The sequence below is a fragment of the Amblyomma americanum genome, chromosome 1, assembly GCF_052857255.1.
Source record: "Amblyomma americanum isolate KBUSLIRL-KWMA chromosome 1, ASM5285725v1, whole genome shotgun sequence".
Taxonomy (NCBI): Eukaryota; Metazoa; Arthropoda; class Arachnida; order Ixodida; family Ixodidae; genus Amblyomma; species Amblyomma americanum.
The window spans coordinates 332,497,204-332,523,603 of record NC_135497.1 but is presented as its reverse complement, the minus strand read 5'-3'; the positions used below and the strand labels follow the sequence as shown (position 1 = coordinate 332,523,603).

The 26,400-nt window shown below is 47.4% G+C and overlaps 1 protein-coding gene across 1 annotated transcript; it reads left to right on the top strand.

Annotated features, from left to right (window-relative positions):
- Positions 1–1,059: 1,059 nt before the first annotated feature.
- Positions 1,060–26,149, top strand: LOC144120960 (cholesterol 7-desaturase nvd-like). The gene is made up of 6 exons (XM_077653796.1): positions 1,060–1,137; positions 7,988–8,117; positions 11,776–11,964; positions 12,321–12,742; positions 24,205–24,378; positions 25,913–26,149. The coding sequence occupies exons 1-6, from the start codon at positions 1,060–1,062 to the stop codon at positions 26,075–26,077; spliced, it is 1,158 nt and encodes a 385-aa protein (XP_077509922.1). The 3' UTR covers positions 26,078–26,149.
- Positions 26,150–26,400: the final 251 nt, after the last annotated feature.

The window sequence follows — 26,400 nt, the reverse complement described above, 5'->3', positions numbered from 1 at the left end:
ATACAGGTACGGTGTGAAAGTGCACAGCGAATGTTGTTTGCAAGCGCGGAAAAGTAGGTCCTATGATAATGGTTCCTTATAGCGCCCGACGAATTATAGGTCCCGACGAATTCGCGGAGACTTTCATTTGGGCCGGCTGGTTCGTGACTAAGCATATTTGGTAGCGAAAAAAAAAACAATCAGAGAAGGTATAGAAAGGCTCAGGACGGGATACAGGATTCTCCGTGCCGTGCTGCCGGCGTACAGAACACCCGACTCTTCCGAGCTTTTACCGTTTGTGAGAATTAGTTTTACTTGGTCTTTATACCAAATGCCCGAAAAAAATAATTAAATGCGTCTGGAACGTGCCACGTATTTATTCTTAACGTCTGGAAATAGTTTAGTAGTTTGAGCCTTAGTGAAGGTTGGAAACGTGATACATGGCATACTTATTCGACATTTCAGATCCTAAGCTACGGAATGATTTGGATTTATTGTTACTAGTACTGTGTCTCGTATCCTTCGTTTCTGTTGTCCCTGTCTGTCTGCGCTAATTCCGGCAAACTATGCAGCAACTATAGCCTGCGAGAATGTTCTTGCATTCACCAACACTTAGCTGATTCCTTGTCTTAAATCTGCTGAGCCGAAAGAACACCAAACTATATCCGCTGCTTGATGAAGCCGCCATATGTCCTCGCCGGCATCACGTCTTTGTTTTGTATTCTACAATGCTGAACCTGCGCGGCAGCTGCAATATTACTCAGACAGGGGTGCCCGCCGCGGGCAGCAGTGTCGTCAGAGCACCGGTTACATTATTACGGTCCGCCTTTGCTTGCTGCTGTCCGGACCCGTGTTCGCCCTCACCCTGCTCAATGCCGTACAATTCTGGGCCGGTGGCGCATGATGCGACACCTCTGCATCTCTTCCTCTTAGTACATTTTGAAGCGAAAAGCTTTACTACGCCAGCTTTTCTAGCCGTTAGTGTCACCGCGGTTCTCACATTGAAGAGCGTTGAAGATAAAACCTGGAAAAGCAGTCACGTAGGCCACTGAGTAAGTCACATGGGTTACCACTGGGTATATGGTTCCTAGCCGGGGTGGGCCACCACCCAAGGTCAAGGTGAAGGTCAACGGTCAAACAAAAAATGCGAGTAAGAAGGTGAGCTTGACGTCACTGGGACGTCAACAGTTAGTAATGTAAGTAAACAAGGAGATTGATCGAGTGAAGGTCTGGACGTCATAGTGGAAGGCGGGGCGTTTAACGTCAGGGGGAGAGCACCGCACCAGCCTGTTAGCACCATACTTCGCACGCACAAATCTGTTCAAACTTTCTTTTTTTTCCCGCACAATAGCGGACTGGAACTCTCTGTCCCCCACGGACCAACACTGACCTGTTTGACACGAGCCACGCTTTGTACCTGAATGCATGCTTTTTTTTTTAACTGCAAGTTGCCATGTGATTTTTCTGATTTACTCATTCTGTAAAGTGCCCGTCCTGCTTGGACCTAAGCATGATCTGCAGTATGTATATAAATAAATAAATAAATAAATAAATAAATAAATAAATAAATAAATAAATAAATAAATAAGCTGATGGGAGGATTCTGCCGCTCGGTAGAAACCATAGGTCGGCGAACTCACTCATGAGTGGACTCACCCGGGCTCACTCACGCTAATTTCAGATCATGATCTGAGTCGTGAGCGAGCCCGGACTCACATTCACATCATGATCTGAGTCGTGAGTGAGTCCGAACTCATAATCAGATCGTGATCTGAGTCATGATTCTGGCTCACATTCAGATCATGATCTGAATCGTTGTGAGTCCGGGCTCACATTCAGATTATGATCTGAATCATTGTGAGTCCGGGCTCACATTCAGATCATGATCTGAATCATTGTGAGTCCGGGCTCACATTCAGATCATGATCTGAGTCGTGAGTCCGGGCTCACATTCAGATTGCATTCTGACTCATGAGTCCGGGCTCACATTGAAATCATGATCTGAGTTTTGGTGAGTCAGGGGTCACATTCAGATCATCATCAGTAGCGGTCAGTCCGGTCGAGTTTCCTGTGCACTCGTAATACTTATTAAGCTTCTAATCCAGATGATCATGCTAAGCAATTTCATTGTTTCCTGGTATGTAATTTCTGTGGCTCTTGCACTCTAGGTTATTAAAACACGAGAAATGTTTATTGTCTGCCGCGCTTGGTCTTGGTGGATATTACCTGTGTCTGGCTGTAACGGGCTTGCTGTGGTTTTTCTTTTGCTGTTTCTTAATTATTTGCAAACGCATGGAGCGGCCCCAGATCTTTGCGGCCCCTGAGGGGCAGCTACTGGCCTCTAGGCCTCTCATGGAGGCCTCCCTACAGGCTAGCTGCAGTTAAGAGCTCATGGAATCACAGTGCTAGCATTTTTTTTGCATTTTATTTTGAAGTAAGTTATTAGGTCAGAACTTTACCCAGTTTTGTTACCTATAGCACAACATTTTGACCTTTAATAATAATAATAATAATAATAATAATAATAATAATAATAATAATAATAATAATAATAATAATAATAATAATAATAATAATAATAATAATATAATTGCTTTTTTTGGGGAAAAGAAATGGCGCATTATCTGTCTCATAATCGTTGGACACCTGAACCGCGCCGTAACGGAAGGGATAAAGGAGGGAGTGAAAGAAGACAGGAAGAAAGAGCTGCCGTAGTGGAGGGCTCCGGAATAATCTCGACCACCTGGGGATCTTGAACGTTCACTGACATCGCACAGGACACGGGCGCCTTAGCGATTTGCCTCCATAAAAACGCTAAGGCGCCCTTTAAATTCTTTTATTCACCTTTAATTTTTTCTTTTTATACATACAATGTCACAAAACATACTCCGTCTTGATGCACGGTCGGAAGGATAGACCTTATCTAGAAAAAAGGAATTCATACATGCGAATGTCGAGACTAAATGCGGATCTCTTTTTCTTTAATTATTCCGTGCCCCACCGTAGTAATGGAAATGCGAAAATTAGCCTCACGTTTAATTGCCCGCCGCGGTGGCTCAGTGGTTAGGGCGCTCGGCTACTGATCCGAAGTTCCCGGGTTCGAACTCGACCGCGGCGGCTGCGTTTTTATGGAGGCAAAAACGCTAAGGCGCCCGTGTGCTGTGCGATGTCAGTGCACGTTAAAGATCCCCAGGTGGACGAAATTATTCCGGAGCGCTCCACTACGGCACCTCTTCCTTTCTTCTTTCACTCCCTCCTTTATCCCTTCTCTTACGGCGGGGTTCAAGTGTCCAATGATATATGAGACAGATACTGCGCCATTTCCTTTCCCTCCCCAAAAACCAATTATTATTATTATTATTATTATTATTATTATTATTATTATTATTATTATTATTATTATTATTATTATTATTATTATTATTATTATTATTATTATTATTTCGAGGAAAGGCGCGGCGCTGCGCATCGGCGGAACACCTGTGGCTCGGTGCTACTAGTGGCGCATGCGCAGTAGTGACTCGGGAGCGGGAGAGAGAGAGATAGAAATATCCGCGGCGAGGCGCGTGTCGTGACGTCATGTGCCACCTCGGAGCACCGCCACGGCGAAATCGCAAGTTTGCGGCCAGTGAAGCTTTCGCTTAAAAATTGGTTTCTGGCAGGCAGAGGATATCGCAGCCCGATGAACGAGCGAAAGCGACCACCTCGGCCTGCTTCATAACATTGCGGAACCCCTGCATGTCAAGAGCAATGGTGTTAGGCGTAGCCATTTTGGAAATGAAAAATAAAACTAAGAGCTGTGATGTTTAGGCAATAGAATGCGCGCCGCGAACGGCGCCAGACCACTTCACTTTTTCGGTAGGGTCGGAGCAGAGGAGACACGAGGCCTCCTTGGCCGACCAGCAGAAATGTCCGCGTCCGTAGTCGACGCATGCGGACGCTTTAAGCTCGAACTCAACTCGACCATTTCAACATCTGAAGACAGGGTACTAGAAGTGCTGGAGCTAATCCTCGATGTAGAAGAGGACGGCTACTGCACAGGTTCCACGTCAGGAGATGGCCTTGGCTCCTGCCCAGGCGAAATATTTGTGCCGACACTAAACCTCGATGACGAAGGAGAGGCCGACGGCGGCCTCGGCTCCTGCCCAAGAACGATGACAGTCTCGTCAAGGACGAGGTTGACTGAAGAAGACGAGGACGACAAGTTGCTCTCGTCACAATCGGCGTTAAGTATGTCGGCGCTCTTGCTCAAAAACGCAACGCTCGCTGCACGCTGCAGCGCGGGCTCCGAGAGTGGCTTGTCCCCAGCATCAGAGACTTGCAGGGACAAAATGGGCCCAGCCTCTGTTGCGGCAGGTGCACTTGGAGAGGCTGAGGCTATAGAGCAGGTACATTTACTGTCGGCTTGCTTGGTGCATCACTGGACGCATCAGCCGCAGGCACCGGTTTTTCCACACAAACACTCTGAGATGCAGAGGAACCACCCGTAACAGCGTTGGTGTCGGAAACGCCGGGCTCCTTGATAGCTTCAACGGCTGCCTGTGCGGCCGGCGGAGGTGCAGGTCGGGCCGCAGCCTCAGAGTACGAGGGCTTGATCGCGCGTGCCACGGTAGCGTGTGGATCACGACAACGTCGACACGGCAGGACACAACCTTGGCCTTGGTGCCCAAAGACCCCGCAACGGGCGCAGAACGGAGCCGTGCACTGTGCTCTGAAGTGTGCAGTCAACCCGCAACGCCGACAAACACGCTGCATGCCTTTGTAATCGCATGTCACGCGGTGGCCAGCGACCTTGATGTAGTTAGGCATGGGCGACTCCGGCTTCATTTCGATTCAGACGTACCGCGTCCCGGTGGTGACAGTGGGACGCGACCCCGTGATGCGCGCGACTTATGTGCAGTACCTTGCCATAAGGGGAAAGAGCTTTGGCAAGGGCATCACTTGGTACTCGGGCGGGCAGAAAAAGAACAGTCACCTGAGTCACCTGCGGGCTCAGGGGAACGATGGCGACGCGTTCCTTGCCGATGATGAGGCAGGACGCATCAACGACTGCAGCCATGGCGGCTTCACTCTTCATGGTTACTTGGTAATTGCGTCCACCGAAGTGCTGGACACAGTAAACTTCTTCCAATCCAACTGCGGAGGCTGTCGCATCGACGACATCCCCCGGGCTAGCCCCCCCCCCCCCCCCCCCCCCCAGGGACAAAGACGTCAAAGGCAAGAGCCTTTGTAGGTGGCTGGCTCACCATATTGAGGCTCACGCCAGCCGAAAGACCCCCCGAACACAAGAGCACGACCGGAGGTCGAACACCGGCCACCGACGCAAGCCGGCGGCCGGAAAACACACACAGGAACAAACGCTATCGCCTTATATCCTTAAAGCGGATTTCAATAGTCCCGTATTTTAAAAAAGTAAATATTAAAATAAAAAAAATAAAAAATTAAGTGTCCCGTATTTAAAAAAAATTAGGCACATATAACAAGCGCGTATGTTGATAGTGTTTATATATTTCTTTCTCACGAACGTGCAGACCCTTTCTTGTTTTCTGCGTTGTATAGTCGCGATTGTTTTCTTTTTTGCTATCCTTCGGTTATACAGGTATTTTTCCATTGCGTTGAGTCAGTGAATTCAGCTAGAGTTGTTAAGCCGGCACTGACGCACGTGACACTCCATATGTTGATCGTGCTTCCACTTGTTCCAAATGAGATTGTGTTTATACATTATTCTTTGCATAAAAAAAACAGACCTCCTGTATGACCAACTTTTGGTTGGTTCGGCCCTTTGCCTGCCAACCAATCAGTAAATGATATAACAAACATTTCCGTCTGGGCAGTTTGTGAACTCACTTGTTCTGAACATTAATCATCATTTGTTTAGAGTAACTCTTCTTATAAGGCCTTTTACCGGAATGGAAAAGAAATAAATGCTTCTTTTTTGCAGAAGGTGAGCGTTTTTGTAGCTGAGATATGTTACGATGCGTTGATGCCGTGTTGGGACATATCGTTGATTCCACCCGCAGCCACAGTGCCCGCGACCCTCAAGTCGTGATTCCGATATTCAGAAACCGTTGTTTCTTCTTGTCGCTCCATGTTGCGCTTTTTCAGAAGTTTCGGAATGATACGTTGCGTTGTCTGGTGACGATGCGCATGCGTAGACGAGCGGAGAGCAGGGTTGATTTTGTTTGTTTTGTGTTCATTCGTTACAACACGTACACGTGACATATGTTGACTCCTTGACATGATTATATGCCTCAGACAGGGTAAAGAATTAAACAAGACAAAACCAAATCTCAAACGCCGCTAGATTTGCGGGGGAAAATATATTCATATTTATAGGGCGCGCCATCGCGCCGAGTGAAAACGGCGGCGGCGCGCCTTTCAGTTTGCGTCGGCGACGGCGGCGCAGCAAGGGCTGTCCGCGGCGGCGCGCCGATGCCGCGGCGCACAGCTCTAGTTTCGCCGGCGCGCCGCGACGCCGGCAGCTGCTCCGCACCACGTGACCAACCACGGCACCAGCCACAGAGGCCACGGCGCCCCTTCGCTGAAGGCTCAAAATGCTAGCGTAATGTAACTATCGCTACAAAAGTACAAGTACAGGTGCTATATTTGCCACATGCAAATGTTCTTTCAGGCACGTAACATGGGCCGTTGGGCGTAAACCAGATTTATCTGTCCGATGAGTGAGCTTATAGGGGTCTTAAGTCAAGGAGAGACTAATTGAGTCATGAGCTGGAATGGGCGAGTTAGCCCGAACGAGTCAGCGCAGATGAGTCAAGATGAATTGTGAGACGAAATGAATGAGCCCAGATGAGTCGTGAGTCGAAATTAGTGAGTAAACATGAGCCGTGTGTCGAAATTAGTGAACCCAGATGAGTCGTGAGTCCAAATGAGTGAGCCCAGATGAGTCATGAGCCCAGGTGAGTCGTGAGTCAAAATGAGTAAGTGAGCCCAAATAAGTTGTGAGTTGAAATGAGTGAGTGAGCATGGATGAGTTCGAAGTCTAAGTGAGACGTGAGTCGCTATGAGCGGTTGACCCCGAATGAGTGGTGAGTCTGAGTGAGCCCAAGTGAGTTTTGATCGTAAATGAGTTTGAGTTCATGAGTTCGAGTGAGCCCAGCCCTCTGTGAGTGTGAGTGTGAGTGAGCTCGTAGGTTGAGCAAACTTTTGTGAGTGAGCCTGAGTGAGCACTCGTGATTTTGCCGAGGTATGACAGAAACCGGTTTAAGCATCGCGGCCGAGAGACAGATTTCTCCAGTGTAGCTTTTTGCGTTTTTCCAGGTTTAAACGAAGCTAAACCACCGCTAATTTTTTTGACAGTACCGGAATACGTGAACTACCACACCTTCATTTTTCTGACGGGACATTTGCTGATTTCACCCAGTGAAACATGCACACACGCACAAAGTGTGCGGGTTCCTGCATCTATAAAGCCATTCCTTCAATTTCTAAAACACTGGATCAAAATTGCGGTTTAATGCTGGGTACATGATAGTAATTGACCATGTTCATCATTAACTATTTGCAGGAATGCAACCCTCGATGCTGTGAGAAGACAGTTCGACACGTTTGCACCGAGGACTGGACTAGAAAGCACAGACTACGATCTCGCTCTGAGGGCGATTGTTGCCTTAGCAGCGTGCACCATCCTCTGGAAGATCACACATCTCAAACATGGCCAAAAGACGGACAAGGTATGGCACGCAGTGGGTGAATACAGGGTGTAAAATAAAGAAAGGAACAAAATAAATAGCACGAAAGAACAAATACTTTTCCGGCCAGTCGCTTTAGCTGATACACGCTTCTTAACAAAATGTGACCGAAGAAAATGAATTTGCAAGTGCGGCCTATTACAGTGCATTGTGCTTGGTGTGACAATGCTGAAAACAACAGAACTGACGAAAACACTACTAGGCTTTGCAGAAACACAAACACAAAAAGCGAGTTTTTTCCTCGTTGGTTTCTCATGCATTTAAGCGGGCATAACTTACGCTTGATTTTATCTTTTCAGTCTCAAGAAAAAACAAAGTCACGGAGGGCGATGCCAGGAGCCATTCCTCCTGTTTTTCCAAATGGATGGATTCCGGTGCTCGAATCATCGGAGCTTGTTGTAGGGAAGATTAAATCCATCAGTGTTTTAGGTGAGTTAGCTTCTAATTAGTAGCAGTAAGCTTCTCGACTGCAATGCTTATGTCACATCCTCTATCCTTTAGTTGGAAAACGCCTCTAGAACGTAAAAAGCGATCATGCAGTGATCGCGTATTTGAACAACTGAGCATCCAAACTGAAAAAGTGAAAAAGCTACGACTGTCTTCACATTTGCTTTACTTCAATATAAATGGATAAAAATAACTACCTTAAAGAAGATACAACTGAACCCTAACCTAAAGTGCCCCAAGGACGTGAAAACGAAAACTGACCTAAGAGCCTTTTCAGGTCCTTTGGTGTTGAAAACCTAAATGAACTCTCGAGACAGGCAGAATGAGCTCGCTGTGTCAACATTTAAAATTTAGGGCCTGTCACGTTGCCGACTGAAGGGGCCGGCATGAAATGCTCTCCAAACCAGCGTATCATATTCTAGATTGAGTCTCGTACTTCGCTAGCGATAATGATTGATATCCTTCCTCTTAGCGCCCCTGCGATAGGCAAAGGCGCCTGTTCTTTCACGCAGCTCCTATCAGCCTCCCTAAAGTGGTAATGTTTGTGGGGGTAGTGACTCTTATTCAACGAAAACGAAAAGGAAAGAAATAGCCGTGCTGGCCGCGCAAACCGTTGTCTGTTATCTTAAGCACATGAGCTGCAACAGGCGAAAATGGAAGGGGCGGGGAAGAAGATAAGGAGGCGAATAGCAGGAATGACGAGTAGAGATAAGGGAGAAAAATATGTACATGTGCCTGTGCAGAAAGCCACAGTCAAACACACAGTCGCGCAAATGAAGAACGGGTTCAGGTGCTCGCGCAGCGGTGCCGCATCCTTATTCCGCACAGCGCGCTGAGCGGCGTCATCTGCTTTGTGTAGTGCCGTGTCGGAAATGGCGCAGTTTTGTTACAGAACTACTCACAAAAACTTCGCGTACTGTTGCGGCAAGCGCAAGGTGGTCTAAGACGTCAGGCGCCGAAGCTACTGGCTCCGTGCAGGCGATGGTTCGAACCCTCGGAGTGCCGGGACAGTTTCTCTTTGTAAGATTCGGCTCCAACTTCTTAGTGAATTTTGGCCGATGTTCGACTGTGACTGCCGTGGGCGGCAGCTAGGAGCATTTTCTTAACTAAACGTTTGAGCAACGCTTAACTGAACAGCTTTAGACACTCCTCACCTCGGCCCGGATGTTACTGTATGGTTTACGCTGCGGCCTGTCCTTCCCTGGCTCTCCCTGTCTCTGCGCGAATGTGGAGGTTCCCTTCGCTTGCCCCAAAGCCATCACTTCTCTGCAAAGTGACGTACGCAAGTGTCATGGTACATAAATATTCCAATGTTCGGCCTTAGGAGTAGTGCCTTCAGTGCTTCATATTGAATAGCAGGGAGGGAATTAGTACCATCCATGAACAATGACTTGCTCCCAATTTCGCTAAAACTAAGCTATACGGGCCGTTCTTCTCCCTGAACAGTGGAGGATTGGAGTTCCCTACCACCATGCTTATTTCTGGCGTGTGATTGTTTTGGGGGATTGGCTGGTGTCTTTAGCTAATTCTAAAATTTGAACGTATAAGTGGTTTTTAGGTTTTGTGGGTTTTATCGCCCCAAGGTGACTCAGGCTATGAGGGACGCCGCAATGTAGGGCTCCGGACAATTTAAACCATCTGGAGTTTTTTTAAGTGCACTGACATCGCACAGTACACGGTCCTCTAGCATTTAAGCCGCCGCGGTGGCAGAGTGGTTATGGCGCTCGGCTGCTGGCCCGAAAAACGCGGGTTCAATGCCGGCTGCGGCAGTCGAATTTCGATGGAAGCGAAATTCTAGAGGCCCTTGTACTGTGTGATGTCAGTGCACGTTAAAGAACCCCAGGTGGTCGAAACTTCCGGAGCACTTCACTACGGCGTCTCTCATAGCCTGAGTCGCTTTGGGACGTTAAACCCCCCAAACCAAACCATCCTCTAGCATTTCGCCTTCATCGAAATGCGACAGCCGCGGCCGGGATCGATCCCGCGTCTTTCGGGTTATCAGCTGAGCTCCATAACCACTGAGCCACCTCGGCGGCTTGTTTATATACTTGTAATAATATTCATAATCTATACCGGTGATTCTTCTCTGTCCTTACCGCTTTAAAAAAAAGTGGCGCTGATGGAACACGTGGATACTGTGTTCACTGCTTGTGTGTTCGACTCGGCAGGCACAATATAACGGGATAGTAGTCCCGGTTTTGCAACTTAGCTGAAATTTCTAATTACTCTTGAATTATTAACTTTATGCTTCATGCTGCAATGTCAGATTTATTGGTTCGAGACTAATCTAACTGACACAACTTTCCAAAGTGCAATAGGTCTAGAGGCAGTCGTCAATTAGTTCGCAGCATTTTCGACTTCATTCCGAAACTGCCTCCTCGGCGTGCGCAGCTGGCTGAGTGAGACAAGGCAGGAAATTGAATAAGGAATATCTGAACAACAAATGCGTTTTGGAAAGTTCTGTAAATTGGATTAGTCGCGAAGCAATAAGGCAGCATTGCGATTGCAACATGCAGAATAAAAATAAATAAGTAAAATGTTAGGAAATTCCGACTAATTTGTAGCTTAACCGTAATGGCTTTCTGGTTGTCTTATGTACACCGAGCCCAACACACACTCAGGGAAGGCAGCACAAACATGAGCATCAGCGTCATTTGCTGATTAAGTTTTAAAGCTTAAATTGAAACGCCCGGTATATAATAACTCCTGCATGGGTCAAAAACATGCCTGCTGTATTTTCAGGTAAATAAACATTGTCTGCACAGTGAACCTAGCTTTTCGTCAATGGAGGAGGAGTCGCAGCTGTATGTCGCCTGCTACGGACGATGATGCAACCAGGGTGCTTGCAGTGAACGCACCCTTCTGCGGCAATGCATCCATGGAGCACCAAGGTGCTGGCTGGGTGATGCAGTCCACGCGGCCATGCAACGCAAGCTCTCCCGTGAAACCGGCCTCGTACTCGCACAGATTCGTGTTTTAGGCGTGCGCGACTCTCATTTTGTGGCTACCGCTTCGTGGTTTCGTGGCCTGTCCCTGCTGTGAATGCTTGTTTCTTCTCCACCTCAATACGCTTTTAACTGTCACAGGGCGCTCCTGTTATTCCTTTCTTTTTTTTGCCCTTTGATTAAACAAATTCCTCATGGTTCTTTGCGCTGTTATTCTAAGAACCGGTGAACTAGGCACACCCAATCGACATGCTTCCCGCTTACAGGAGGGAGTGAAGGCAAACGGTTCGCTGGTCCTTATCGTCACGAATGAGATGCAAAAAGCGCCTTCGCACCAGCAGCTTATCAGTGAGCGTTGCTGGTGAACAGTCGAGCGGAGATCGGGGCCGATCAAAACACGCGTGTATTAAGTCAAAAATTATGTTTACTTAGAACAATAAGAAAGGAGGATTTTCTGAATGAGGACACGGGAAGTGCGAGAATACCTGGTTGGCTCTTCAGAGTGCATGAGTTGTGGCTGCTGGACCTGTATGATGCTTTAGCTTTTTGATACCCACCTAAATGTTTGTTGTGCACATGAAAGTTGAGGTGTAACCGAAGTGCTCACCGAAATATTCCTCAGCATAAATACGAATACGGTACTATGACGTTTATTTGGTACTGAAAACGAAATATCCAACTGGCGCAACGCGCAGGCCAGGAGCTCGTCGCAGTCCGATGCGAAGATGGAACGGCAAGGGTCTTCGATGCCTACTGCCCGCACCTGGGTGCCCACCTGGGAGTCATGGGCCGCGTGGTGGGAGACTGCATTGAGTGCCCTTTCCACGGGTGGAGGTTTGACTGCAAGGACGGCACATGCACCAACGTACCATATTCAGCCAAAGGTGAGTTCATGCATCGTTCTTCGATGCTGATGCTTGAGCCTTCCCCCAACTGTAGTTTCCTGCAAAATTCTCACTGCCTGCTGATTGCCGTACTCGTCAGAGTTGTGCGAACTTTTGCAGAAAGGGGAGCGTTATAACTGTTCTCCTTGGCAGGTGCCCGACTGTAATATATTAGTGCATGACGAGGCCAAGCAGATGCTATTGGAGAGTTTTGTGAACGACAGGCGCAGGTAGTTCGTGCGATATTTCGCTTGGCCCTATCATGAAAAAAAAAACGCTATTACTGAACTGGTAAATAGAACACACTGCTAAACGGATAATTTCCTGCGTCATCAGCTCCGAATTGCGATCCGCAGCACCTTCATTCGTCAAGGCAAAAGCATGGCCTTGCAAGGAGCTCTTGGGCCTGGTGTTCGTCTGGTACCATGCGGACGGTGAGGAACCCACGTGGGACGTTCCGGAGGATATACTGGGCGAGACTCTAGAGTCAGAGGCTACCGGACGCTTCGAGCACCTCGTGCACTGCCACATACAGGACATCGCCGAGAATGGCGCTGATCTTGGTCACTTCAATCAGATACACAAGGCGAGCAGTTTCGTCGGCGGCGACGAGTTTCAGAAAACCCTGGGAGAGTCCTGGAAGGGCCGCCTCTTCCAGCACCACTGGACAGCCACCTGGAGTCCTAAGAAGCACGAGGCCGCTGTGATCATTGAGTCATCCATATCAATTCTCGGCTGGAAGCCCAACTACCTGCGCCACCACATTGAGGCTCGCCAGGTACGTTGGGTGCATAGACGCAGTTGAGTCCAGCCCTAGCTCTAAACCGTTCATAATATGGACGGTCTCCTAAAGAAATTTCACAGATCGTGAACCCAAGACAGAGACAAGTCCTTGGCGGCATGCATGGTTCGCCATAAAAACCTGCTGTAGGAGGTGGCTAGCATTGTGACCAATAATATACACTGCTTTTTCTTCTGCAGCAGTGGGCAATGTTGATGAATGTTTTGTTTTATGAGCACCCCGTATACGGCTTCCCAGCCTTCCTTTTTATAGTTTATTACAGCTGTCTGTTGGTGAAAAAGCCATGTAAAAGTAACAGCTATGACTTCCTTTTAATGTTCGTTTTGAAGAATTTGCTGTCGTAAAAAAAGGATGGTTAACTACTGATCCTCAAATGGTAAGGGGGGCTGTCTGGTCGTATTGCACCAACACTGCGAGTCTGCAAGTGTTACCTGCTCTCCTGTTCATGCAAAAGAGGCGAACTAGTGTTTTACAGTCAGCACGAGTGACCTAAAATTATGCCACCACCGTCTGGAAGACGTTGAAGTAACGAGCGTTAGCTGTTTGGTAGCGCCATCTATCGTATTATCACGTGATTGAAAATTGAAAATTCAATTACCCGCCGCGGTGGCTCAGTGGTTAGAGCGCTCGGCTACTGATCCGTAGTTCCCCTGTTCGAACCCGTCCGCGGCGGCTGAGTTTCAAAGAAGGCGAAACGCTAAGGCGCCCGTGTGCTGTGTGATGTCAGTGCCCGTTAAAGATCTTCTGGTGGTCGAAATTATTCCGGAGCCCCCCACTACGGCACCCCTTTCTTCCTTTCTTCTTTCACTCTCACCTTTATCCCTTCCCTTACGGCGCGGTTCAGGTGTCAGCCGATATGGGAGACAGATGTTGCGCCATTTCGTTTCCCCAAAAACCAATTTTCATTTTCATTAGGCTACTTTTCTATACCTCACTGCGAGCGGTGCTTTGAGGTCGGGTATTACTGACCAATTTGGGCCGAAAAAGTTTTTCGACTCTATTGAGGACCATTTTTTCTTCCCTCAAGGCGGTAGATGCCCAGTCGCCATGAGGTATGAAATGTGGGCTGCCGAGTGTGACGGCATGGCCGCCATGTTAAGTCTAACCATAACTAAATATTAACCTAATTAGGTGATATTGGTGTCTAACATGTTCTAATTATCTAGCCCGTTACGAATATGCCATTGGTCAGATCATATCCTTATCGGTTAATTAATTACGGGCAATAAATATAAGCCAACCATAACTAAACATTAACTTCATTAGTTAATTTTGACGTCTAACGTGCCCTAATCATCTAGAGAATTTTTAATATCCAAATCGTTTTATGATGACCTCATTATTTATTGAGTTATAAAGAATAAAACATAGTCACGTGACCAGTTAATTATGACGTCACGAAACGAGTGACGTCACCAATCAATCATCAATTCGTTATACTATTGACGTCACCACTCAATTGCCAAGTGGGTTGCTATATCGATTTAATATGGGGGCCACCATCTTGAATTCCTCGGACAGAAAATTTCACGCTGAAGGGAGGTGGTTGCAGACGCCAAGAAATCGACGATGATGATGAAAAACATTTATTTATCTGCTCTAATACATGTGTACTAGTGGTCTTCAGATGGTATCTTCCATCTTCTTCCAGGGTTGGAGCGCCTATTCCAGGGCCCCACTGGGGGTAGCCGTCCTGCGTGCACGCCCTACTACTTGTAGTCCTCTTTGGACGTTCAGGATGTCGCTGGAAAGCATCCTCTCCCACTGTTCTACACTCGGGTTATTTATTTTGCCCACTTTTACTTTTTGGCATTCCCATGTTGTATGGTATAGTGTCGGCTAGTCGCCGCACCATGGGCATATGTCCTTGTATTGGGTTGGGTAGATTCTGCTTAGAATGTGTAAGTTCGGGTATGTTCCTGTTTGCAGTGGCCGCCAGGTGACTGCTTCCTCTTTACTTAGTTGTTTATCTGGCGCTGGGTATCTCATCCTAGTGCGTATACTCGAGCTATCCTGTCTGCCTCCAGATTTCCCTTGACACTCGTGCGTCTCGGTATCCAAACTACTGCGTGTGTGGGTGGGTTGTTTTTCTTTGGGTCCTTCGAGCGGAGAATTCTCAACGCCTTTTGCCCAACTCTGCCGTTCATATAATTCCGACATGCTGCCTGTGAGTCTGTTAGGATTGTTAGTGATTTGCCTAGTCTACTGCCTTCTGCTACCGCTAGAGCTACGGCCGCTTCCTCGGCTTCGACTACTGTGCAGTTCTTGATCGTTATGCTGGTGACCTCTTTTAGGTTCGAGTCAACCATTGTTGCTACTTCATGTTTATACCTTTCTTCTACCCTTGGACTCGAATATGTGGCGGCATCTACATATACTGTATCAACTCGGGTAGCCAGCGTTCTTTGGACATACTCTGCCCTTACCTCCCTTCTTGCTGCGTGCACGTTCGGGTCCATATTTCTGGGTATTGGTGCTACCTTGATGGTTCTCAGAACTTCGTATGGTATTGCTTGGGTCCTTTGGAGCTCCCTTAGGGTCGATTCTCCGCAGTACCTGACTAGAAGTCTTCTTCCCGTCTCGGTTTGTTGTAATCTTTGGTACTGCGCAATTTATTGTGCCTCTTGCAGCTCTTCGAAATCGTTGTGTAGTCCCAAGGCCAACAGTTTCTCTGTCGCTGTTGATTACGGTAGCTGCAGCGCCGTTTTCCGGGTCTTCCTTAGGATGGTGTCGATTTGTTGTATTTCGCCTCGGTTACAGTTGTAGTATGGTAGGCTGTATGTCACCCTGCTGACCACGAGGCTTTTCATTAGCTTGATAGTGTCCGCCTCCTTCATGCCATATCTCTTTCTGGATACTCTGCCGATCATTCTAGCCACCTGATTGGTTGCTGTCTTTACCAGGGCTAGGGCGTGCGTGCATCGTTGGTTTGTTTGCAGCCACATTCCTAGTATCCTGCATTTGGTCACTTCCGGGATACGCTGCCCTTCTATGTAGATTTCTGTGGTGTCGTCTTCCTCAATTTTGATTTTCCTTCTTTTTCTTATTCTCAAGAGTTCGAATTTCTTATTCTCAAGAGTTCGAATTTCTTCGTTGAGCATTCTAATCCGCATGCTTCGACATATCTTTCCACGCACGTTGCGGCTTCTTGCAGTCTGTACTCCTGCATTCCCAGCGGGGCATGTTCTGTCCAGATGGTAATGTCGTCGGCGTGCATTGCGTGTCGTATGCCGTCGATCTCCCCCAGTGTTCGGGCCAGCCCTATCATTGCTATGCTGAAGAGGGTGGGGATATGACTCATACTTGCGGTGCGCCTTTGTTTGGGGTGTTGAACTTGCCCGTTCTGAGCTCTCCTAACCCGATGGTTGCCGTCCTTTCTGTTAGGAATGCCTTAACGTAGCCGTACGTTCTTTTTCCGCAATTAAAGTCTTCTGGCCCCGTTAGAATGGCTTCGCAGCGGACGTTGTCGAAGGCCCCTTTGATATCGAGTGCCATGACAATGTTTTCGGAATGGTTCGGGATTTCCCCCAGCACCTCTTTCTTGATCTGTAACAGCACGTCTTGCGTCTAGAGCTTGGATCAGAAGCCGAACATACTGTGGTGGTATAGCTAGTTGTCTTTCAGGTAGTCTTGTATCCTCTTGGTCACCACTCTCTCGTATATCTTACCGAGGCATGATGTGAGAGAGATTGGCCTGAGGTTCTCCACCTGAAGTTTCTTCCCTGGTTTTGGGATCATGATAATTTCTGCATGCTTCCACTCTTCCGGAACTGTCTCTGCTTACCAGTGTTTATTCAGGTAGTCTGTTAGTTACTCGATTGCTCGTCACTGAGGTTGCGGATTAGTATATTGTTGATTTGGCCGGCACCTGCTGCCGTGTTTTTCGCAAATCTTCTTATTGCCGCATAGACCTTTTTGGTTATCGGGTGGTCTAGTGTTTCATTTTCTTCGTCTTCGTACGTTTCCGTATAAGCTTCGTGTTTGCCGTCGCCAAAACACTTTTTGCGCACTTTTTCCAGCAGCTCTTCGTCTGTTCCCTCGAACTGATGAACTAGTCTGTAAAGGGCCTTATTGTTTTCGGATTTGAATTTGGCTGGGTCCACTAAGGCCTTGAGTATGCTCCACGTTTTTGCCGTGTTTAGAGTCCCGTTTAGCGAGTTGCTGAATTGTTGCCAGTTTTGTCTCGCTAGCTGTTCTGTATACTCTTTTGCCTGTTTTGTGATCTCTGCAATCTTCAATTTGAGCTTCCGGTTGTGCTTCTGTTTTTCCATCTTTTCGTGAGGCCCCTGCTTGCTTCCCATAGTCTGAGTAGCCTGGGGTCTACATCTGGCGTTTGCTGGGTTCTTTATATTTCCTTTGTGAATTTCTTCACATGCTCTTTGAGCTTTTCACCCCATTCGGCTATTGATTGTATTTCCTCCGTTTCAGCACTCGATTCCCTGAAGGCATTCCAGTCTGTTATCCTGGCTAGTTCAACGTGCCGTCTATGTCTGTCGGCTGTCGTGATTTGCGTTTTCAGGATGAAATGGTCGCTTCCGAGGTTTTCTATTAGGTTTTCCCACTCTGCCTGCTTTGTTCGCAGCACGAACGTGAGGTCCGGACAGGTGTCGTCCGATACACTGTTCCCGATTCTGGTCGGGGTTCCAACATTGGTAATTAGCTCACACCCGGCCTTGTCTGCCGCCTCGGCTACTGCCCTACCTTTTGCGTCCGACGTTTTATAGCCCAGTTCTGCTCTTTGCCGTTGAAATCCCCTAATATTATCAGTGCGTTTTCTTTCGAGATTGTACTGGCTTTGTTGAAAAGCTCTTCAAATTTTGCTTTCCTTTGTTTAGGAGGGCTGTATACATTGACAATGAATATGCTCCCCTCTGCTCTTTTCTTTTTAGGTATTATCTGTATGATCACGTGCTCCACATCCGTTTCTGCTATTTTATCGTGTTGTATAGCCTTTTAGCTTTTATTTACTAGTATCGCCGTTTTTCTCTTCTCGTCCCCCGACTTTTCATAGCACGCGTAGCCCTCTAATTTTGGTTCTGTGTTTGTATCCTGTAGCGCGATTATGTCCGGTGGTGTTAGTCGCGTGTTTATATACTGCTGTAATAGTCCTTGTTTTTTCTTATATCCTCTGCAGTTCCGCTGCCATATTTCTAATTTTTCTTTTTTGTCTCTCTGGGCTCGTCCGTCCATGATTATATGTACGATTCATCTTTAGAGTTGTAGTTTTCTAGCAGACGTCTTTGGTTAAATTTGTCCTTGATTCCTTCTGTTAATTTCTTTTTACGCATGGTGCGAATTTCCGCCTCTTGTATCATAATTTGTTGTTTATCTCTTGTGTTGTCTTTTGCATTTCCTGCATGGCGTTTTGCATTTCTGTCATAAACTGGGTGAAATCTGGTCTGTTAGCTGGATTGTGCTAGCTTGGTGCAGGTTAGGGCGGGGTGAGTGGTCTGGCGGGGCTGCCCGCTCTCATTTACTTCATTTCCTGCATTAGTCTACTGTATTTTGCATCTAGTTCTTCTAGCCTTCTTTTGAGGTTCTTATTCTCTTCCTCTATATAATTGCTTTTCTTAGGGGCTTACTATGCTGTTTTGGTTTTGGTCACCCGAGTGTGGAACGAGCGATTTGGGAGGGCCTGCGTCCCAGCTCACCTTCGTGCAGCCGTTGGGTTTCCTCGTGGGTTGTTTCTGCCCCTGCTGCTGCTGGCCCTTGCTCTTGTAGGCCGGGGAGGCCAGCGGCGGGAAGGATCCAGGCCGGCTCCTCGACTGGCTCCGGGATCAGCTCCATGACTGGTTCCGTGAACGGCTCCGTGAGCGGTCCGGGCCCCTCTCCTAGCTGAACCATCTCTGCCTGCGCTCTCTTACTCTGCTATTCCGTTGTTGGTGCCGCTGCTGGTGCGGTTGGCTGCCTCGCAGCTCCCTCGATTTTTTGAGGCGGTCTTTACAGTCCCTGGATCCTGTGGCGTGGTCGCCCCCGCAGATCAGGCACTCGGCTTGGCATTGGTGGTCTTGCGCTGGGTTCTGTTTCCCGCATGTCTTGCATGCCTTGGTGTTGGGCACGGGGCAGGCAGACGTCCGACCGGTGGCCCTGCTGCCAGCAGATGTAGCACACCTGCCTTGTCAGTTTGTACGGGTAGCACTTGAATTCCCGTCCAGCAAAAAACACGTATTTGGCCTTGATGGGGCCATCGAAAGTGGTGACTGCCGTTTCCGACTTCCCCAACATTCTTGCCGTGAGTACCGTAACTTCTTGCGTGCGTACCTCGATTCTTGCCTTGAGTTCCTCCGGGTACCGGTGTCTATTCCGTGAATGACGGCCCGCCTTATGTCTTCCGGTAGAGCCACGTACCTGTTAATCTCGTAGGAATGTCCTCTAAACTGCAAGCTGGTCATGTCCAGCGTCGCCTTCGCTGCCTCCTCGTTCGAGGTGCTCGCAATGATTATATTTGAGCCTGTTCTCAGTCTGACGATCACGTCGTCTTCTTTAAATTTTTCGCCGCATGTTTTACGATGGCTCTAGCGACTTCCGTTGTCTTCAGCTCTTTGATGGGTAGGCCGTTCTTTGGGCGTAATATTATCTTCGTGTCGTGCTTGGGGAGCGGCGGCCGCCTTTGTCTCGGCTGTCGCTGGGTTCTGCCCGCAGCTGCGTCGCCAGCTGCCGATGCGCTCACGCCACCATCTGCCGAGGCGGCCGGCGCCATCTTGCTATTATTCTCCCCGCTCGAGGCTGCCTTCTGATTCAACAGTAACAATTCTAGAGTAATAAATCTCCCAGTGATCAACGGAGTTTTTCGTACCTGAGGTACAGGGCTGGTCTTGCTGCATGGAAGTGGCTGCAAAGTCTTTCTCGCCGGTGGCCTCGGCGTCGGAGTAGCCGCTGTAGCAGTCCTCCATATATTGAAGTTCGGGTGGCTTTTGCGCTAGGCAGCCCGCGTAGGGCTTGGAAATCGGTAGGCTCGGTCGGCGGGAGTCCATGTCGGCCCTCGTCGGTGTCGTCGACGTGGCCTGGTCCCTCTATAGCGCCGTGCTCGCGCTAAGCCTAGCGTTAGGCTTAGCTCTGCGGCCACGTGGGAGCTTCAAACTCCAGTAACACACCGAAAAACGGCTCTACCGTCTTGAAACTGTCACCCGCGTGATCCTCTTGTCGAGATGTATTAGATCCAAAAGTTTGGGCGGCAAGATGGGTCTTGGAGGCATAGATCAGTCGAAAACTGCGAGCGCATGCGGCCCACGTCCGCACTCCTCCACTGCCACGGCGGAACTCTCCACAAGAAATCGAGAAACGTGCTTAAAAAAACTTATAAGACACCTCCTTCACTGCAGTACAAAGTTTCCCGCAAGCACCACCGCTTTGACGGCTGGTATAGAGTAGCCCATCAACAATGTTTTGTGCTTTGCGCTCCTGCTGTGAGCTGCCACGGGCTACGAGACAGGCGGCTTAAAAACTGTACGAGGGAAAACTGGAAAACTAAAACTGAATATAGCGGCGTACATACGCACAGGCATGGAGTGAACTTCGTGTTCTTTACGCGGTTTTACGAGAATAAACATTTGCTATTTGCAGACTTCATAGAAAGGCACTTCATTTCATTTCATTTATTTTTCCCTTCAAGGCCCGGGGGCATTGCATAAGGGGGAGCAAAATCAAGGTCAAAACAGAGAAAGAATAAATTGATAAAAGAGAACAGTAACAAAACACAAAAACAGTATGTAACAGGTACATGATCCTGTGACGCGTACGCAATATAAAGTAGAATGCACGGGATCGGTACAGGAAAAAGAGAATATATATATATATATATATATATATATATATATATATATATATATATATATATATATATATATATATATATATATATATATATATGCAACACTAAATCAATACATGAAAAAATAAAAAAATACAGTGAAAAAGGCATCATATAGAAAAAAGTAACAAAAAAAACACCTGTTCAAAGTGCCGAGGTGAACATGGCAAGAACTTTTTGCCCTCATGAAAAATGATCCTTTAGTTTATCCCGGAATGATTTGCGGTTAGTGCATGGTGCGATGGTATTTGGCAGGCCATTCCATAGTGCTATCACGCCTGCAAAAAATGATTACTTTAGTGCTAAGGTGCAAAAGTTGATTCGTGCATGATATGGTCATGGCTTAGGCGGGTAGACGTCCTGTGCGGGTGCTGTTGCTTTTCGTGTCTCGTGCGTGGGTGATAATAGAAATGATGAAGAAGGCAGAGGCGAGATATAATGCGGCGTTAATCGAGTGATGGAATGGCAAGGGAGTGTTTCAGCGCGGTGATACTGGTTTTCCTGGAGTAGCAAGATGTTACAAATCGGATGGCGCGATTCTGTATAGCTTCAAGGTCGGCGGCGAGGTATGCTTGTGATGGGTGCCAAATGGATGACGCATATTCTAGTTTTGGGCGAATGAAGGTTATATATGCTAGTTTTTTTATGTCAAGGGAAGCGGCCTTCAAGTTACGGCGCAGGTATCCGAGGGTGCGAGAGGCTTCAGCGCAAATGTTTTGAACGTGTGTTACCTATGATAGCGATTGTGTTAGATGGAGGCCAAGATATCTGTAGGATAATGCGTGGTCAATGGAAAATGAGCCAAAACGGTATTGATGCTGATTCACGGTGCGTTTTCTGGTGAACGACATGGATTTGCATTTGTTAATGTTTAAGGAGAGAAGTGATTTATCGCACGAAGAGCAGAGTGTGTCAAGGTCGGACTGAAGCAAAGATGAATCGTTGGACGCCCTAATCATCTGTATATGACGCAATCGTCAGCGAAAAGCCGTAATTCTGATTTGATATTGCAAGGAAGGTCATTAATGTAAATTAAGAAAAGTAGTGGTGAAAAACCGGCACCCTGAGGGACTCCCGATGTTACATTGAAAAGAGGAGAGTGGCTACCATTTGTAGAAGTGAACTGCTTGCGCCCTGAAAGAAAATTTTCGATCCAACGGATTAGGTTGACGGGAATTCCTAATGATGAAAGTTTTAGAAGTAAATGATTGTGGGGGACCCGATCAAATGCTTTGGAGTAATCGAGGAATATAGCATCTATTTGGAGGTTGTCATCCATGGATTCGAGCAAATCGTGTATGAACTCGGCAAGCTGGGTTTCACATGAAAGGTGTTTCCTAAAACCATGCTGGTGCGAAATTTAATTTTTTCATTTCCACCTTTTCGTTCTGTTAAAGTTCAGAACACGGCATAAATATCCGCCGCGCCAACGCTATTGCGCAATAACTTTATAGATTTATAGAAAAACGAAACGACGATGGTGGGAACGCATTGTCGGAGACAAGGCGGCAAGGTGGAGCTCAGTGCTGATTACCTTACCGGATTCGTCTCAGAAGCTTTTTCGCGGCTCTTTTAGAACGGCAGGCTGAGAAGAATCTGAGAAGAAACAATGATAGCACCTTTCCCAATTGAAAAGGCTCGAAAGCGACCACGAGAAACGAATTTCCGCACTGGCGTCGACTGTTTCGTTCTTTTCCTTTCTTTGTTGCGTTAGATGATGATGTCATCAGGCTTAATAGCACCATTTGTAGCTGGGATTGCGCCTCGCCTTGGCCGTCTTTGTCTTCATCCGAAAGCAGCTCCTGCCGAAACAGTTCTCCTGATTTATGGGCTAAATATTAAAATTCTGTGAAATTTCATCAGGGTTATTTTTTCCGTTCAGTCCAATTTGAGAATTCCCTGAGAAAAGGAAAGTTCTCAGAACGGAACCTTACCTGATGTGCCTAAATCAGAGGGCGCACATAATGGAATGCTAAGGAAGGAACGCAAAAAATAATATTCGGATATTACTCGAGCGAAGCAAACACGCTGGAGACATTGTTTTGTAAATCAAAATCATAAAGTACACGCTGCATGCACTCTGAAGCATACATCTAATCCTCAGTTTCGCACAAGTCTGCAACGGTAGCACATCAATTCTCAAGCTGTCCTTTTTTGCTAAAATCCGTTGGGGGGATCTACTTATCATAGTAGTGGTCAGCGCGGCCAATAAATGTTTCGCCCCGGCGTACAAAGAGCTTTAATCTATGGAAACTCTCTGGACAAGGTGTCGTGACAGAAACAAAGCGAAGTGCTGGGAGTAAAGAGAAATATAGCCGCGAATCTTTGCAGTGTTTGTTCCTTCTTCAAATCTGCCGCCACGCCCCTTTATCGCTTTGTTTGCGACGCATGACGCCATCAGATTTATCTCGATTGATCGCGCCCAGACAGAGCCAATTCTGCGTTGCTTCGGAATGTTCTATAACTTTGCACGCTTTATTTAGAAAGTTCGCTACCAGCTTTAAATTGGGCACGGCCGACAGCGGCGGACATTCCGTTCGACGACCGCCGAGCACGCTTGTCGCTTCGCCGCCGCCTAGGGCGCAAGTCCGCCCAATAAGCAGTTTTCTTTTAGAAGAATTTTGTCCGTCTTCATCGCTCCTTCGACTGCCGTTGCCACTACGTGACAATATGTATAAAACTCGTAGGTTGACTAAACAGTCAGCTCGTATACTCCGACATACTGAATAAGCCAAAAACTGTAATCTTCACCCACTCGCATTTATTAAATTCAAAAGTGTGCGTAGCTTCTCTGCGTTGAACTGAGCCGTGCGAACGATGAGCAAAGAATAAATAAAGGTCGCGTGAGCATAGGCCATGTCACGCTCGGAAACCGCTAGTCGAAGCAAGCGCGGTTTTCACACTCAATTAGGAGCCGAAATCTGCTGTTTCTTTTCGATAGGGTGCGTTTAACGGCAAGGATCTACTTTTACTGGACACGGTCAAACTGCCGAAACATGTATTTCCAGCACTTACATTTTAAAGACCCCTCTCAAGGGATGTTGTCAGTAATACGAAGTGGTTCCAGCGCCAAACGTTGCCACGTGCTGCACCAAATAAGCATCGGGGACGGCGGCAAAGACTCAAGTCCGACGTTCTTGATTCATATTGCAGCGAAGAAGCACACACACACAGAGAAGGAACACGCAAAAAACACGGACGAACGCTGCTGTTTTTTGCGTGTTCGTTCTCTGTGTGTGTATGCTTCTTCGCTGCAATATGAATCAAGAATGTTACCAACTTGCCCAAAAACGTGTTTTAATCAAGTCCGACGTGCTAGCATGAAACCTTATTGAGGGGAGACAATGACTTTTGATGGTGGTGGTATCAGCGCCGATGTTATTCCTTAGTGGGTGTTTTGGTTGTTCAAGCAAGCAAGCAAACAAACAAACAAATAAACAAAAACTGCTGAATGATCTCTGGTACTTAAGTGGTCTGTAATCAACGAGAATCGAACTAGCGGTTTGTTCCCGCTTCGCTTATCATCTCGTATTCAGAGAAGTTTCTGGCAGTGAATTGAAATGGAAATATCATGTTAGTGATACATGGCAGAAGGCAAGTGCTTTCAGCCATTCTTTGCACTTTGTAGGTTGGCCCGGCCCTGGTCGCCATCTGTGTCTGGGGCCGCACGGGACACTATGTGGCCATCCAGTCGCTGAGGCCCGAGGCACCTTTCGACATCAGGGTGGTGCACAGGTTGTACTTCGAGCCACAAGTCAGTTGGCTCCTGCGCAAGTTTTATACCATGACGCTACGAAACATGGTACGTGATATTAAGCGGACAAAGGTAGGGGAAATGAGGGGCACGGTATGACATAGGTATTAGAAAAGGCGATAGCCATCAAAACCAAGGAAAGCATTGGGGAATGTTCGTGTTCTTCTAATTTGGGAGGACGATCAATGGTAAAGTAGTAGCGTAGTCATTTTATCGCTCAGAAATAATTTCTTAGAAAGTGGAAGAAAAAACAACCACGCGTTGCCAGTGCGATCCGATTCCACGACTTCAGTATGTCGCGTAAGGCTCTCAATTCCAACTGAGCTATGGCGGTGTCAGCTATATCTTCTACTTTCGGGGTTATTTAGTTGCGTTTAACCTTGAGATTGTTCATCATTGCCACCATCGTCGACAGCGGCGGATATATAAAAAAAAATTATTTTTGTGCCATAGAATTATTACACTACTTATTTTTCCTTAATCAGCGCCACAAATAAAAAAAAACATAGAAACATTCTGCCCGGCCTTCTATGTTTCCTCTGACCGCTCGATTGCTTAATACGAACAACCGTAGTGAAGTAAGCAAATTGAATACGCTATTTTTTTGCAACGCGGAAAAGATACCCACACAAGAAAAAGTAAAGACGAAGTAGCAGCAGAGTGGCGGGGGGCCAATGAGAGAAGCAAACTGCGGCTGCAAAACTAGGGGAAAAACTTGTTACGGTGGTTTGTGTCTGCGGTGTTCGGCAGCTGAGCTCGAGTTCGTGGGTTCAGTGCCAGAGGCACACCGCATTTTGATGGAGTGGAATTCAGAAAGGCCCGTGTACTAGTGTTTCGGTTAGTGTCAAGTACCAAAGGTAGACGTAATTAATCCGCGGAGATCGCAACTGCATTATAGCCCACAAGGCTACTTTGCCCCATATTGAGTGGAAACCATGGGACTTGAGCAAAACCAGGCACCGAGTTCTCGAAACTGAAGGAAGGACAGGGCCATAAGTGAAATGGTTGTCAGCATAAATAGGGAGCCCTTGTCCCTAAAGAATGGACAACAGTGGCCGTATTCTATTAGCTGCCCATTGCCCTTTGTCCATTTTGCGTCAGTGAGGTCATCCATCCTTTGTCACTCAGATATATCCGCGGCTTTCAAGTGTGTGTTGAAGCGACCCGGCCATTGGGTGGTTGGCGACGGGGCCTCACCATTGGCTGCTTGAGAGCCGCGGGTAAAACTGAGTGAAGAATGACAGATAATAAAATGCACATGAAATGGAGAATGAAAAATGGACAGGAATACCGCCCTTGTAACAGGAAGGTATAAAGCGCAAAAACTTCAGAGCAAATGTGCAAACGCCGGTAGAAAGCAATCGGGCGCGTAAAAAGGAGCGCTAACATGCGTTCAGTGGGTTCTTGTAAACCACACGTATAACATAATCTGGAAAAAAGTCGCTTACACACCATGATGGGTTTTTTTCTTGTGTTTTATTCGCTCGTATTGGTGCATGTGATAGACAAAGAGAGAGCGAGAAGTAGATATTTAACTCCGTGAAACTCAACAAACACGGCCAATCCGTTATGTGCATCGCAGGTAGATCGAGATGTGGCTGTGTGGAACTACAAGACATATCTGAGGAGGCCGGCGCTTGTCAAAGAAGACCAGTCAATCGCCGCCTACCGCAAGTGGTACTCGCAGTTCTACAGCGCCAGCAGCCCCACGTGGCAGGAGATACGCGAGCAGTCCCTGGAATGGTGATTCCCTTGTGCACCCCTCAGCGAACACTCCAGTGCCATACCTGAACTCTCATTTGCGGTGTTCTCCTGTGATATCGACCAAGTTGCGTTAAGGCGTAGTTCCTCTGTCACCGTCACATTCGGGGACATTCTGTGCGTGCTCTTGCACGACCGGTGTGCTGTGACATCTCGGGTCTCTAGCAGGACATGTTTCTCGAAAGAAGCGATTCTTACCTGCAACATGCGCCTGAGCACGCATAACGAGCTGCTGTATATTTTTGCGGAGACATATTCTTTGTTCGGGCTGTTTTTCTGTGCTTTGTATCGGTTTGTGCAGATAAGAAG

Coding starts and splice junctions, on each gene's coding strand:
- LOC144120960 (XM_077653796.1), top strand. CDS start 1,060: ATGGTTCCTAGCCGGGGTGGGCCACCACCCAAGGTCAAGGTGAAGGTC. Junction 11,965..12,320: donor CGTACCATATTCAGCCAAAG/GTGAGTTCATGC, acceptor TGCGATCCGCAG/CACCTTCATTCGTCAAGGCA. Junction 12,743..24,204: donor ACCACATTGAGGCTCGCCAG/GTACGTTGGGTG, acceptor TGCACTTTGTAG/GTTGGCCCGGCCCTGGTCGC.